We start from the raw sequence: 14,879 nt of genomic DNA, 5'->3' as shown, positions 1-14,879 counted from the left end.
CACCCAGAAATTCAGTCTGCTGGCATATATCTTCTTGAAGGAAAATGTTTTGTTTGTGTTCCACAAGTAATGCTTTAAGTTGCTACTGATGTTTTTTCTTCTTTTATTATTGTCATACAACTCACAAGGAAATTAATTTTTGTTTCAAATTTTTTTTTTAGTAAGTTCTGCAAATTTTTAGTAAGGGTGTAAACATTAATTGTGTATATTATTTTATTTAGGTACCTTTGTTACTAAAGTAACAGCTACAGATGCAGATGATCCAGTTTATGGAAACAGTGCCAAGCTGGTTTATAGCATTCTGGAAGGACAGCCTTATTTTTCTATTGAGCCACATACAGGTAGGTAAATCCCTGGGTTATGTTTACACAAGTGATTGTGCTTTTCCGTGTTTCATGTAATATACTTAAACGGGGAGCGCAAGTACATGTCTGTCAGTATTACTGAGTTGTAGCATGTCTCACTTATATTCCATCAGCGTCTGATCATGTGAGAAGACAAAGAAAAATCTGTATTACTGACAGCGTAAGTAACAGTGATGCTACTATTACAGAAGCTACCGAAGCAAAACTGAAGGCAGTGGAAGTGCTGTGTAACTTATAACTGATTAGGGACTGAAAGACTTGGCCTGAGGAGTTTGATAAGCATAATGTAATTTTCAATATGAGACTATAGTATTTCCAGTTAAAGAAAGTACAGTTTAGCTTGGGAATTTTAGGGAATATATTGTGTGTTTTCATTTTAAATTTTTTTTTCTTTATTGATTGGATAGATATGGGGAAAGAACAACATGATACTGAGTGTTGGTATTAAGCTTTATTAGCATGCATTTAGGATGACTTTATTTCTCTGTGGTTTGAAAGTCCTGAAAGTCATCTGAAAGAAGTGCCAATAAATCCATTCCCTCTTGTTTTCTGTACATATGTCATCTTACAGCAAATTCATTTAGTTATGTCAGAGATGTGTTTTTTAAAGTGATTTGATATTATTTCTTATGTTTTTTCACCTAGTACTAGAATCTGGTTTTAATCGCTCTGAGTCAAGCAGCTGTAATCTTCTAAGGTGAAAAAAACTATAACTCATTTTAAACCATACAATAAATTACCTGAGCTTATATACTCAATAATGAGTAAAGCAGGAGTAAAAATTCTTGTCCTCTTGCATATTAACAGGACTATTAAATAAATACTAGGATAAATTATTAAAGGATTCTCTTGATAGATAAAGTGTGCTAAGTTGTGTCACCAACATTAAACAGAGTGTTCTTAGACCCTTTAAAGTAGGAAGTTTTTTAACTTTTTCTAGTGAGATTGCGTGGGAAAAATTATTTCCCTTTCCTAGAAATGTCCTAACTTGCAGGAACTTTAGGTAAGTGGTATAGGTCAATAAATATTAATAGATTAATGATAATTAATAATAGATTAATCCACTAAAGTATTTTCTTCTGGTTGACAGACAGCTATCCTAAATGTGAAAACAACCTCTGGAATGTGATTCAGTGTTTTATTTTATACTGCATGTAAAGCAGAGTTTTACAAAGCATAGCTCTAGCACAGCACAATGGAAAAACATTAGCTTGTTTCAAAAATAAGTATGTCAAGGGAGTGTTATTAGTGAAGCCCCTTATTTCATGCTGGCTGATTTATCACAAGTCATATGGAAATGCAAGTCTGAACAGACTCTTGACCATCAAGTATCAAAATATATGACTTGGTTTTCTTTAACATTACAAATTATTGCATGCAGTAACGACTTGAGGTAGCTGTCTTAATTAGGAGGAGATTAGCTGTAGGCTCTTTCTCAGTTTCTGCTAGGGGAAGTTAGTGCTTTAGCATGGGAACACATCAGCTTTCACAGAGGAACTGTGAAGTGTATTCTCCACCTACACAGATTTTTCACTTCTTTCACATAAAATAGCCTGAAAGAAAACATTCCAAATGGAAAAAGATGTTTAATTTTACTCAAGTTTATAAGACCTTATGCTTAATTCAATGAAGTAACTATTCACCACCTAGGAAAGTGATTGCCATTATCATGAAAGCCAGAGAAAACTCCAAAGCTTTTTGGTGAACCTGAAAATCTTGATTTTTCTCCTGTTTCACTAGCATTAAATTCTCTCTCTACCTTCATTTCCAGTTATAAATATTCCTTTGAGTAGCATTTCAGTTACCATGAAAATGACATATTAGTTTCTAAAGGGAATTCAATCCTAAAGAATTCAACAGTGGCTTTGCCATAGTCCCTGATTAAGTGGCTTCATATTGTGGAGCTGCTTCTGAATTAATAAGTGGTTTCAGATTCCCCATTTTTCTAGATCTATGAAGGACATAAATTGTGTTCTTCTCTAAACCATTACAGCTAAATGAGTTTATGTACTGAGGCCATCCTCTGTTTATTTGCCATCTCTATGCAATGGCCTTCATCTGTAGTGTAACTACCACACCTTAGCAATGTGAACTATCACAATTAATATTTGTTTCCTCTTAGTAACTAGGCCAGTATCCTGAGTGTGGCTAGGGTAGAGTTAATTTTCACCTGAGACAGAACCAGAACAGCCCGTAAAACACATTATCTTAACAGATTTGTATGTGTTTCACCGGAAACCTCAGTGAAAGAGTTTTCATGTGGGAAGATGTTTGAATGCTATTGTGGCAGTGTACAAATTAAAGCAGAATAGCCAGCTATAGTAGTGTCTTATCTAAAAGAAATCAAACCTGAAGGTGATCCTCCAAGCATGGTAGATATTTTGGGGTTTGGGGGTTTTGGGGGTTGTTTGGTTTTTTTGGGGTGGTTTTTTTGTTTTTTTTTTTTTTTTTTTTTTTTTTTTTTTTTGGAAAGGAGTGGGGTGGGACACTGGGACAGTGGGTCCTGGATGTGTGTATAGCTACATTTTCTCTGTGGTTACATTTAATTAGTGCTTCTGCTAACTTGAAAGCCTTTCCAATTAATTTGAAATGAAATTGTTTCTGAACACAGATATTGTGTCTAGAATTGTGTCTTTCCCAAAATGGAATCACTGTTTTAAGAAGTGGACTGTGTTGGACTGTGTTAAAGTCATCAACTTAAGAATGTAAATATTTTGTCATTCGTGGGAGTGTATGAAATATTATCAAAAGTATAGCTACTTAGAGCTGATCTACTTACTATTTTTCTAGACGACTGGCCTTTTATTAGCTTTGTTTATTATAAATTAAGACTAGATTTAGATCTGTGCATCTGCCAGCACCAGGGCAGCCACAGATAGGCTCTATTGCCTATAATTTTTTTCATTTCCAGGTCAGATTTTTTGACCTTGCTGCTTTTTTTAATGGTACATTGAGAGCTGACCCACAGGAGTAATCCCAGTCATGCCCCCTGATTCTCATCTGTCGTAGTTCAGCCCTGATTGGGACGAGACTACGCAGTCTCTCTCTCACTCCCCCCACCCTCCGAGAGAATAGGGAGAGATAATATAAGAAAAACGGCTCGAAGTTTGAGATAAGGATGGGGAGAAATCCTTAAAGTTACCGTTACGGGCAAAACAGACTCGACTTGGGGAAAACTATTCATTTATTACTAAAGCCAGCAGGATAATGAGACAGAGAACAAGATAACCTCCCCCGACCCCTTCCCCTTCCCGGGCTTAACATTATCTCTACTACCTTTCCCACCCCAAGTGGCACAGGGGGGAAGAGGGAATGGGGGTCGCAGTCAGTTCATCACACGTTGTTTTACACCACTGCCTCATAGTCGGGGGAAGAACTCCTCGCATTCCTCCCCTGCTCCGTTGTGGGGTCCCACCCCTACGCCACAGTCCTTCCTGAAACTGCTCTGGCGTGGGTCATCTCTTCCACAGGGTGCAATCCCTCCAGAACGGCTGTCCCAGCGGGCCCTCCCCGGGCCACAGCCTCCTTCAGGCCTTCACCTCCCCCGGTGCAGGGTCCTTCACGGGCTCCAAGTGGATCTCTGCTCCTCCGTGGACCTCCATGGGCTGCAGGGGGACAACCTGCTCCACCATGGTCGTCACCACAGGCTGCAGGGGAATCTTGGCCAGGAGCCGCGTTACTCCTCCCCCTCCTTCTGAACTGACCTTGGCGTCTGCAGCCGTTCCTCTCACCAGAAAAATTCTTCACAACAGGCTGGCAGACACCTCTCAGGATCTCTTCACATCATCCATCTCATCTCCTCTCCACTTCTTGCAGCTGGGCTGGGCCGAGTTGGACCCAGGCGGCCACCTGGCGAGAGGCCAGAGGGTGAGGCCTGCAAGGCCCACGAGGCCTGCGCCTCCCCCTCTGCACCTCTGCCTCCGCTCAGCTGCTTCACATCTTCTCTTTTTCGTTTTTCTGTTTTCCCCTTCTTAAATACGTTCTTGCAGGGGCGTTATCACGGAACATTCTGCTGCCTGTTGGCTTGGCCTTGGCCAGCAGCGGGTCCGCCCTAGGCCCGGCCAAGTCCACTGAACAAAGGGGAGTGGCTTCTAGCAGTTTCCTACAGAAGCTACCACCTTAGGCCCCCCTCACTAAACAAAACCACAACATCATCCTTCTGTAGTACTCTGAACAAAAAAGAGGGAGCAAAGATCATAGAATCATGGAATCATAGAATGGTTAGGGTTGGAAGGGACCTTCAAAGGTCATCTAGTCCAACCCCCCTGCAAGGAGCAGGGACATCCCTGACTAGGTCAGGTTGCTTAGAGCCTCATCCAGCCTGGCCTTGAATGTTTCCAGAGATGGGGCCTCCACCACCTTTCTGGGCAACCTGTTCCAGTGTTCTATAACTCGCATCGTAAAAAATTTTTTCCTAATTTCCAATCTAAATCTACCCCCCTCTATTTTAAAACCATCACCTCTCATCCTATCGCAACAGGCCCTACTAAACAGCCTTTCCCCATCTTTCTTGTAGGCCCCCTTGAGGTACCGGAAGACCGCTGTCAGGTCTCCCTGGAGCCTCCTCTTCTGCAGGCTGAACAGCCCCAGCTCTCTCAGCCTGTCCTCATAAGAGAGGTGCTCCAGCCCTTTTATCATCTTCGTGGCCCTCCTCTGGACCTTCTCCAACTGGTCCATGTCCTTCTTGTGCTGGGGGCTCCAGAACTGGACACAGTACTCCAGGTGGGGTCTCAGCAGGGCAGAGTAGAGGGGGAGAATCACCTCCCTCCACCTGCTGGCCACGCTTCTCTTGATGCAGCCCAGGATGCGGTTGGCCTTCTGGGCCGCAAGGGCGCATTGCCTGCTCATGTTAAGCTTCTCATCCACCAGCACTTCCAAGTCCTTCTCCTCAGGGCTGCTCTCAATCCATTCCCAACCCAGCCTGTATTTGTGCCTGGGATTGCCGTGACCCAGGTGCAGGACCTTGCACTTGGCCTGGTTGAACTTCATGAGGTTGGCACGGGCCCACCTCTCCAGCCTGTCAAGGTCCCTCTGGATAGCATCCCTCCCTTCCAGCGTGTCGACGGCACCACACAACTTGGTGTCGTCGGCGAACTTGCTGAGGGTGCGCTCTATCCCACTGTCCATATCGCCGACAAAGATGTTGAACAGGGCCGGGCCCAACACAGACCCCTGAGGAACGCCACTCGTGACCGGTCTCCACCTGGACATTGAGCCGTTGACCACCACTCTCTGAGTGCGGCCATCCAGCCAACTCCTTATCCACTGAGTGGTCCGTCCATCAAACCCATGTCTCTCTAGTTTAGAGAGAGTGATGTCATGCGGGACAGTGTCAAAAGCTTTGCACAAGTCCAGGTAGATGATGTCAGTTGCTCGTCCCTTGTCCACCGATGCCGTCACCCCGTCATAGAAGGCCACCAAATTGGTCAGGCACGATCTGCCCTTGGTGAAGCCACGTTGGCTGTCACCAACCACCTCCTTGCTCTCCATGTGCCTTAGCATGGTTTCCAGGAGAATCTGCTCCATGACCTTGCCAGGCACAGAGGTGAGGCTGATGTCAGATGTCAGATATGGCTTCATGCCTACAGTAGAAAAGGTTACTACACCCAAGGGTGAACCTGGGGAAAGCAGTTGCTTACTCTTCTGCTTTTTTGTTCTTACAAACTTGACATTAACTAGATGTAGTCCTTGTCTGAATCACCTTCTTGGTTGAAACTCTGACATTACTCTCAACCTCCTTGCTGAAACAATTATAGAATACTGGGTGCACAGAAATAAGTACTGGTAAGTGACCCATAAAACAATAATTTTCCATTACCTTAGATGAAAAATACATATACTTTTGCAGTTCTAGTTTGCAAGTTCTTCTGTATGAGTTATAGACACATGAAAGAAGGTAATTCAGAAGTTATTTTTCATTCAGTGCTCTGAATATGGCTTAGGGTAAATGCTTTTTTGATGGCTTGTCCTGAATATTTTTAGCTTTTCATAGGTGAATTTTAATACGACCACTGGTTTATTGCATAAAGTGTAAACATACACTACAAAGATACAGATTCAGATTTTTCTATGACAGGCTGGATTTATGATGTAATGACATCAGATTAGTAACGAAACTCACAGTGGACTTAAATATATTCCATAAATCATTATCGTTACATCTGACTAACTTATGTCAGGGTTTCCTGTCTAGTGTGTATTATTTATAAAGGTATACAAGTTGTATGTATTTTCTCATAATCCAAATAAGGACAGTCGAAATGCTGGGGAAGGGAGTTCCTTAAGACAGCTAAAAACAGCTAAAGTACACTTCTCACTTTTAATCTTTTTCAAGGATATTAAATCATGACTGTCAGCTTTAAAATAAGATTATCATAATGGAATGTAACATGAAGTGACACTGTGTTCTACAATATAGGAATGGCAGAGAAAATATATTTTCAGCTGTATCTGACTTATTTACATTTCACATGAACTTAAATAATGTCACTCCTACACACACCTGAAATATAGTTACGTGAACAAAGCACATTAAGCCAAACGCCCTACAGCACTGGAAAACACTTTGTGTTATTCAAGCATAAACCCTTACTACATATGAAGAGGAATAGATTTTAAACACTGCCATCTTGGGTATGGTCATTTGGTACAAAGCCAAATTTCAAGTTAGTAAAGCTGAAATGAATAGAAGACTCAGGAGACCTAAGAGTAAAGATTCTCCTAATAGCATGTGGATATTTCTTTGGAGAGTGAAGAATTGATTTTTTTTTTTTTCCTATACCTAGCTTTAACTTCCAGGTGAAAGTGCACATACTTTAATCAATAGAGCTTTTAATGATTTAGTATATCGCCCTCTCTGGACCACAGTCTTGAACCCTGTGGTTCTGAAATCAGGACACAAATGAGTAGGCCTACGAAGAATGAAAATGACATTCAGCAAAAGTCAGATTTGAATCTTTTATGTTAATTTGCAGTCTTTATTATCTTTCTCCATCTAGACCTCAAAATACAGTCCAGCAGAATAAAAACAATTAAGGTAGCGAGAGGATAAATGACAACAACTTTTGAGTTACAGACATTTTTGTGATGTTACAGAGTATTTCTTCTGTGTGGTTGTTAATTCCCAGTTTGTTACTAATGGTGTGTATCGATGATAGCACAAGCTGCCCTCAGAATATTGCATGTAGTACTGATAAGACTCATCATCATAAAAGAGACTACTGAAATACTGAAGAAAGTTCAAAGCAGGGTAGCTGAGGTGAGAAGAATATTACTTATAATGAAAGATTGATTGAACTTAATTTGTATAAACTGCATAAGAGGTGATTAAAGGAGGATATGAAATCACTGCACAAATATTTGAGAAGTGTTAATAAAAGAGAAGCATGGGGACTGTTTCTGTAATTAGTCATGATAAAATGACAAGGTAGCATTTTCAAACTAGAGAGAGACCGGAAAACAGTTTGGCTACAGGAAGTAATCTGCAACTGTAAGGGGAAAGTAATGAGCTGCTAGGAACAGAACTAACTCGTGTTCAACAGAGCTTTTCTAAGTATTTCTGTTTCTAAATAGTTTAGGTTGAAACCCTCGTGGGATTAAGTGTAGAGAAAGAACTCGTTCTATGCTAGTCAGAGCCTGGGTTGAACTGCTGCTTTCTAGCTGATTTTATTAACTACTGCTGCTGTGATATCCTTGCTAATTACTACAGATTTAGTTAAAGTTAACTAATCTTTTAACTGAAATAATTTTAAGAGGCAGGAACTGGGATGAGTAGATGTTGTTCTGTCTTAGCAAGTGAGGCGTAGGAGCTCATTTCCTAGAGGAGAAGGCAGGTGTGTGCAGCGGCATGCAGAAGGTAAGTCCATGCAGCCCAAATAGCAACTTCCCAAGGCAGCTGAAATGGCTCCAGCACATGCAGGGATTTCTGGAATTTCTACTTGATTGCTTCCATTGCAGCACCTTCAGCTCTGTCGTGACAGGATTTGAGGCACTTATGCACAGTGATGAAAATAGAGTATGTTTTCAAACTGATATAAACCTTTTCTTGTCATTGTGTACTAAGTATACTGTGCAACCGTAGGAGTTGCGTTAAAGTGTTTGTACAGAAATTCTCTGGTAATTCTCAGAGTTGTCTTGGTGACAGCCCATTAGGAGACAGAGTTGTACTGACAAACCACTAGTGCAGCAGACCTGAAGGTCAGTCCTACAGTTCTTTCTTTTTACTTAGACATATGAAGTGCAACTATTATGGATAAGGTATGTAGGATTGGGTCCTTCAGCAGCAAGAGCTGTCTTTTCTGTTTAATAAAGGAAGTGTAAAATCACTGCAGACGCACTTGAAAACAGTTGTGATGGTCTGTAGTGGGTAAAGATGAGTGGCTTAAGATCAAGGCATTTGAAAAATGGTGATTTCTGCTTCTAGAGTTTATCTAATAATAGTAATAAAAAAAAGCTGATACCACACATTTCTTGCATTTCAGAGCAATACCTCTGTCATTTGAGAAAGCTAGTGAGATAGTTAGGACTTAACCACTTTCCTCATGCTGAGTAGGAAAACAGGGGCTACATATCTAAATAATGTGCTTCAAGAGGCTGAGTTAGAGAGAGGAGTCTGAACTGCACAGCTAGATTTGGAAAGACTCTGAAAAAGAATCCAAGGCTACTTTCTGTAAAGTGTCTAGTATAATTATAGGTGTTAGAGGATCATTACCAATAAAATCCTAAGAAAGCAAGCTTATAAATGCAGTGCACAATATTTACTGCGTTCATTCTCAGTTGGTCAGTGGGTGATCCTTTCACTATGCCAATGAAACTTGGGCTCAGGGAAAAGAGAATGGCTGGTAAGTAGATATGAAAGATTTTTACCCATACTATAAAAACCAAATACAAGTTAATCTGAATTCAAAAGACACTTTTATAATAGGTTTTATCCAGTCATATTCTGTATGATGTTCTTGAAACAGAATACATATAGTGAAAGGTAGGTGGTGTTAATTTACACACAATGGCAAACTTGCAAGGTCTACTTCAGAATCAAAGCAAGATTAGAGAACACAAAAGTGGTAGTAATATGGCCTGAAAAAGAAAATGCAATACAGTGTAGGTTAACCAAGAAACAAGACAATTAAAAAATTATATTCAACCATCATCTCACTGTTTAATAGAAATGCAGGCAATGTAATCTTCCCTATACAATTTTTAAAAATAAACATGGTAATATGTACACTGTTAGCTTCTCTCTTAAAAATACAAAAACTGTACAGAATCACTCCACATAAAGGGATATAACATAGTATTCAATTCCTCACCTAGTGATTATTTTTACTGTGGCTACTGTCGTTGATTTGAGATATATCTACATCTGAATGTAGTTCCAACAGCTCTTGTAATTGACAGTTTTTCAAGAAAGCCAACTTTACTAGAGACTGCAGAGTTTTTTCTTGTCTTGCTAAAGTAAAAATCCCAAGACATTAGAACTAAGTAAGAAATTAGACCATTTGATGATAATTTTTATTAACATGATTATGATTTTTATAAAAAGTAAATTGAACTAAAAGTAGTGCATCAGTATGCCTGTATATCACATCATCAAAGCAGTAGATTTTTTTTAATTTTCAAGAAAGTTAGTTGTGATCCATTCATTTCTTAGGAATTATGGTACAGGTTTTCCACAGATCTCCAAGTGAGCCTTTTTTATGGACTACTAAAGCATCACTGAAGTCAGTATGCTTCATGGGAATACAAAGAATGCATCTCACAGCTCTCTGAAGAAATTGCAAAATTGATTTTTCAGGAGTTTGGGTCCTAAATGACTGTTATATTTAATAAGAATCTCCACCAAGGTTTTAGCACGGAGGGAAGATCAAAGCAATTACTTAGCTCTTCCAACGTGAAGAAGGGAAAGTTCCAAAGTATGCAAGTTGAAATAGCAGGAAGTCTTCATCAAAATGTGTGAGATGAATGAAATGCTTCAGAAAGGCTTTTCAGGGCCAGATTCCAATTTTGCATAGTGCTTGCTTGGTTTTGTTCCATCTTCTCAATTATTATTATGTGTAGTTTTATAGCTTAAAAAAAATGAAGAGGAAAGTGGAAGACAGATCCTTATTTCTACTGTGCCTTTTGCTTCTCTTCTTTCTCTTCATCAACCATAGCCTCTGACATATTGCTTCTTTTCCCTTGATGTTTTTCAGTGTGAGACAGTGTATATTCTTCCAAATAGGTTTTTGAAAGTAGTCTACAGGGGTGCATTTTAACCGATTCAAGTTGTGAGGCAGATTGTGCAAATTGCTCAGTGTGTGCATTTAGGACCACTGTAAAAGTAAATCCCATTCTGCAGCTGTTTTATTAGCTATAGAGCAGTGTGACACCAATAGCTGTTTAGGAAAAACAACTCAGACCAAAAAAAAAAAAAAGGTACCTCCAATACTGGAGGTGTTTTACGTCTTTGAAGAAATAGAATTCTTGATTTCTTTACCTTCCAACTCACTTCCTGATGTTTCCAGCTTTAGTCAAAGGATCCGTAGCCCAATTGTGATGGTGCCTGTTCAGGGGTTGTACTACATGTCCTTTGAATGTTTTCACAGGACTAAGGTTTGTGAAATATTTTGGCATACATAGAGATACATCCTTATCTTAGACAACATGGAGAAAAGGGACCTCAGGTGAGAATGCGATGAGCACCCTTGCCCCAAAAAAGGATCAGGTTTATCCCGTCTCATTCTTGACAGACGTTTGTCTGATAGATTCTTAAAAATTTTCAGCAATGGAAATACTACAAATTCTACAGGCAGCCTTCTCTGTCTGTACTTACTTTCTCTGTTAGAAAGTATTCCCATAATGTTTAACTGAAATCTCTCTTGCTGCAATTTAAAGCTATTTTGTGGTTTATATTTTAGGCCCATCATTTCTTCTCTCATCTCCCGTGGAAAAGGAGAGTAGCTCCCAGTGATTTTTACGTATTTGGCTGTAAAGTCTTTCCTCATACTTCCCTGACTGTATAGACTAACTTTTTTTTCAAAACTGGCCACACTATTTCAGCTGCAGTATTACCAGTATGAGTGAACTGGAGGAATTATTACACAATTCTTCCATATAACATGCTAGCTAATATACCATGAAATGTTTGAGCATTTTCATCAGCAAAACACCGTGGACTTGTATTCAGTTCATTTTGGCTCCACATTCTTTTCTGTCTTATGAGTCATCTACCCTATTGTAATTGTGAAGTTAATTGTTTCACCCACATAAAATACTTTTTACTTGTCAAATTGAGTTTCATCCTGTTTTTTTTTTTTTTTTAGACTATCGAATTTGTCAAAATTGTTTTGAACTCTTAATCCTGTTCTTCCAGTACTTTCAGTGGCTCCTGACTTTGCATCATCTGAAAGGCTTCATAAGTTCTTCCTGTCTTCCATCATTCAGGAAGTAGAAGTAGAACAAACCCTATGAACCACTTCATCCATCCATCCACTTTGACAGTAAGCCATTGATAACTGTTCTGAATACAATCTTCCAACAAGCGTCTACCTGCCTTACATTAGTTTACAGTAATTCTCATCCCTTGCTTTTAAACTACTTTCCTGTTTGGCACTTATCATTTTCATCCATCATAGCAAGCTGAAAGTGGTCATGTTTTTGTTCTCAATTTGTTTCTGGGTTGAATGGAGGTAGAGCAGGTTGAATGGTCAATGAGTTAATGTTCTGTGTGCTGTATGCGTATTAGTATTTGGTGAGAGTAAATTGTTTTCTAAAAATAGATTGAAAGTTTCAGTATTTCCTGTGAGCCCAGCCTGAGAACTGGTGAATAAAGCAAAAGACTAAATAAATGTCCTTGAAGTTCTCTATGCATAACTCTCTGAGTCTGTCTTTGTCTCAATCACATTGCTTAGGTGAGGATGGAGTGTTTTTGTGTTTATTAATTTGCCTCGTAAGAGATACCGATACTTATCTTTTGCTGACCTCAATTCTACAGATTCTGAATATAGAAATACTGGTGGTAACAATCACCCTATGTAATTTGGATATATTTGATATTGAAAAACCTTCAGCTCCTCTTGTAGTAATTAAACCAGTAAACTTATTTTTAGCTTTTTATTGTGTTTGAAACTTGACTTTGTCCTTGACTCTTAGCTGCTGGCAAATGGTTTATGGGCTGAGAAGGCAGATAGAAATATTTATAAAACTATTGAATTATCAGGTTGTGTTATCTTTATAGAGAAAAACCCCCTCAATTTTTGTGTCTTAAAAATCAGAAACTATAATTCTGATTTAGGCATTTTAAAATACTTTTAATCTTCCTGGTATCTTTCAAACCATAGACAAGGGCTAGACAGTTCCATACATTAAGGGACAAATTAAAATACATGTCTAGGAAAAATTGAAATAATTAACTTGTCTCAGAGGAAACTGCAGAATACAAAATGTGGCATCTTATACAAGTCATCTGTAGGCTAGACTTAACTGTGTAGATTTGGGTTTTTTTTAAAATAAAAAAAAACCAAGGGAAACTCTGCCTAAAAAATAATAATAGAGAAAAAAAAAGTTGTAGTAGGCTTAATATAAAACCCATTGAAATAGATTTTACCAGTCTTTGGATCAGCTCTACTAGTGAAAAAAAATTAATGTGGACCGAATTCTGATACCCTGAATTCGCATTAGCATCCTTTTTATGCATCATCTTATTTATGACAATAGGCTTTTTCAGAGAATGCATCATTGTTATTCCTAAATAGTAAACCAGTCAGTCCAAATCAGTCAAATGCTTTTAGAAATAAATATCATTTACTCTTCTTACCCAGGCTGCTATGGAGGAAATGGCCCTACTCTTTTACTGAACATATTTTGCACCAGCTACATCAATAAATGTTTATTATTATCTTCTGTTTCACTGCTCTCCTGTTTTCAGTCAAAAAAAATTAACAGAAGCATATTCCTCAATGTTTTGCAGAATTTTTGCATTTGTCAGGGTCCTGAGCGCAACCTCCTCCAAGGGGTGTTGGTGGTTAGGTTTAGCAGTGTAGCTGGCTGCTCCTTTGCTGGTCTGAGGTGTTATGAGGAAGGCTTTGTGCAGGGGCTGCCCCTCCTTTTCCTTGGGAGCTGCTTTTGGGCTGGGGCTCTGCTGCTGGCCCTGGCTGTGCCACATCTGCGCCCACTCTCCTATTTTCTCAGTTCTGACCCCAATCCAGACCCTCCAGCTGGGTTTCCTGGCCTGACCTCAGACCTGCCTTCTTGCTGTGGGCTTGCTGGGTGATCATCAGACTGTGGCTCAGACTGGCCACTGTCTCTGGGTCAGAGTGGGACCCTGAGTTGCTGCTCTGCAGTCTGGCTCCTTGCTGGCGAGGTCATGGCTCCTGCCTGCCTTGTTTCCCTACTCCACTCCCAGCTCACCGTTAACTGCAGTGCAGCTGGCCTTGCTGCTCCTAACCTTGCTTACTGCATGTTGGAATGAAAAATCACTGATTACGTATCGAGTTCCTTGGGAACAAGAGATTACCCTGGCTTGGCGGTTGCAGACATAAGATAGAGGTTTCACTTTCATCCAGAATTATATTTATAAAATATGTAAGACAACAACTCAAAATATTTTGTGGAAATAATTTACAGAAGTGTAGGTTATAAGACTGCTATTATGTTATATTTGGTGGTTTATGTAGCAAGCATATTGCTTTATTCTGTGCCTTATGCTCCCTTGCTCTTAGCTTGGTTCTGATCTCAGCCAAGAAAAAAAGATCTGATCAGATTCTTAGTACTACAGTATTAAAGATAAATAGCTTATACAATTACTAAAATACATCTCTGTTAATGATAAAGACCAGGACCATTTCTTTATTCACCGTAAATACATGAATAAATAATCTCAGCATTTCAGCCAGAGTGTCATTTCTAAGCAGCTTATTGAATAGAAACCATCCCATATGGAAGAAAAAGAGCTATTTGAAGTCTCCACGGCTATGCTAGTCCAAATAGAGAAATTAAAACTAATAGATTAGCAAGAAATATTGATTGACATCTAAAAACTCCTCACAATACTTAATAAAGAACTGGTTAAAAAAAAAAAATAGCGTGAGAGCTAATGTAATGTATGATCAAGCCGGTATGATCCAGGGTGTGAACTTGGCCATTCTATTCAACATGCAAATCTTAATGAATATACAGTACAATATAGAATTTTTACCTTCTTTTTTTTATTAATTCCAAAGACTTTGTGAGTTACTGTCAATGTCTGCCCATAAACTGTGTCCTTCAGCTCTGTAAGTACAGGCCCATTAAAAGAGATGCTCTTCTCTATGCCTCATAAGAACCCTCAAGCACCACGGCTCAAAGGAACTACTGCAATGGCAGATGGAATTTCCCTCTGCACTCTTACACTTCACTTAACCACTAAGATAGTTCAGTAACTTGAACTTGGTATTCTCTTTTCACAGACATTTTTTTTTTTAAATAGAATTCAAAACCAGGCTTAAACAAACAAACAAAAAAGCCATATTTCAATTTAACATTTTGACTTGTTTTCCC

At 39.3% G+C, this 14,879-nt stretch overlaps 1 protein-coding gene across 1 annotated transcript in view; it reads left to right on the top strand.

Annotated features, from left to right (window-relative positions):
- CDH8 (cadherin 8) overlaps positions 1-14,879 on the top strand; it is a 136,785-nt gene that overhangs the window by 56,133 nt on the left and 65,773 nt on the right. The window contains exon 3 of the mRNA XM_086757750.1: positions 222-341. Coding sequence (XP_086613876.1) covers positions 222-341 — 120 coding nt within the window. The remainder of the gene's footprint in view (positions 1-221; positions 342-14,879) is intronic.

The sequence above is a fragment of the Chlamydotis macqueenii genome, chromosome 13, assembly GCF_036417535.1.
Source record: "Chlamydotis macqueenii isolate bChlMac1 chromosome 13, bChlMac1.mat, whole genome shotgun sequence".
NCBI lineage: Eukaryota > Metazoa > Chordata > Aves > Otidiformes > Otididae > Chlamydotis > Chlamydotis macqueenii.
Note: the sequence above shows the minus strand (reverse complement) of the source record. Positions and strands in the feature narration are given on the sequence as shown.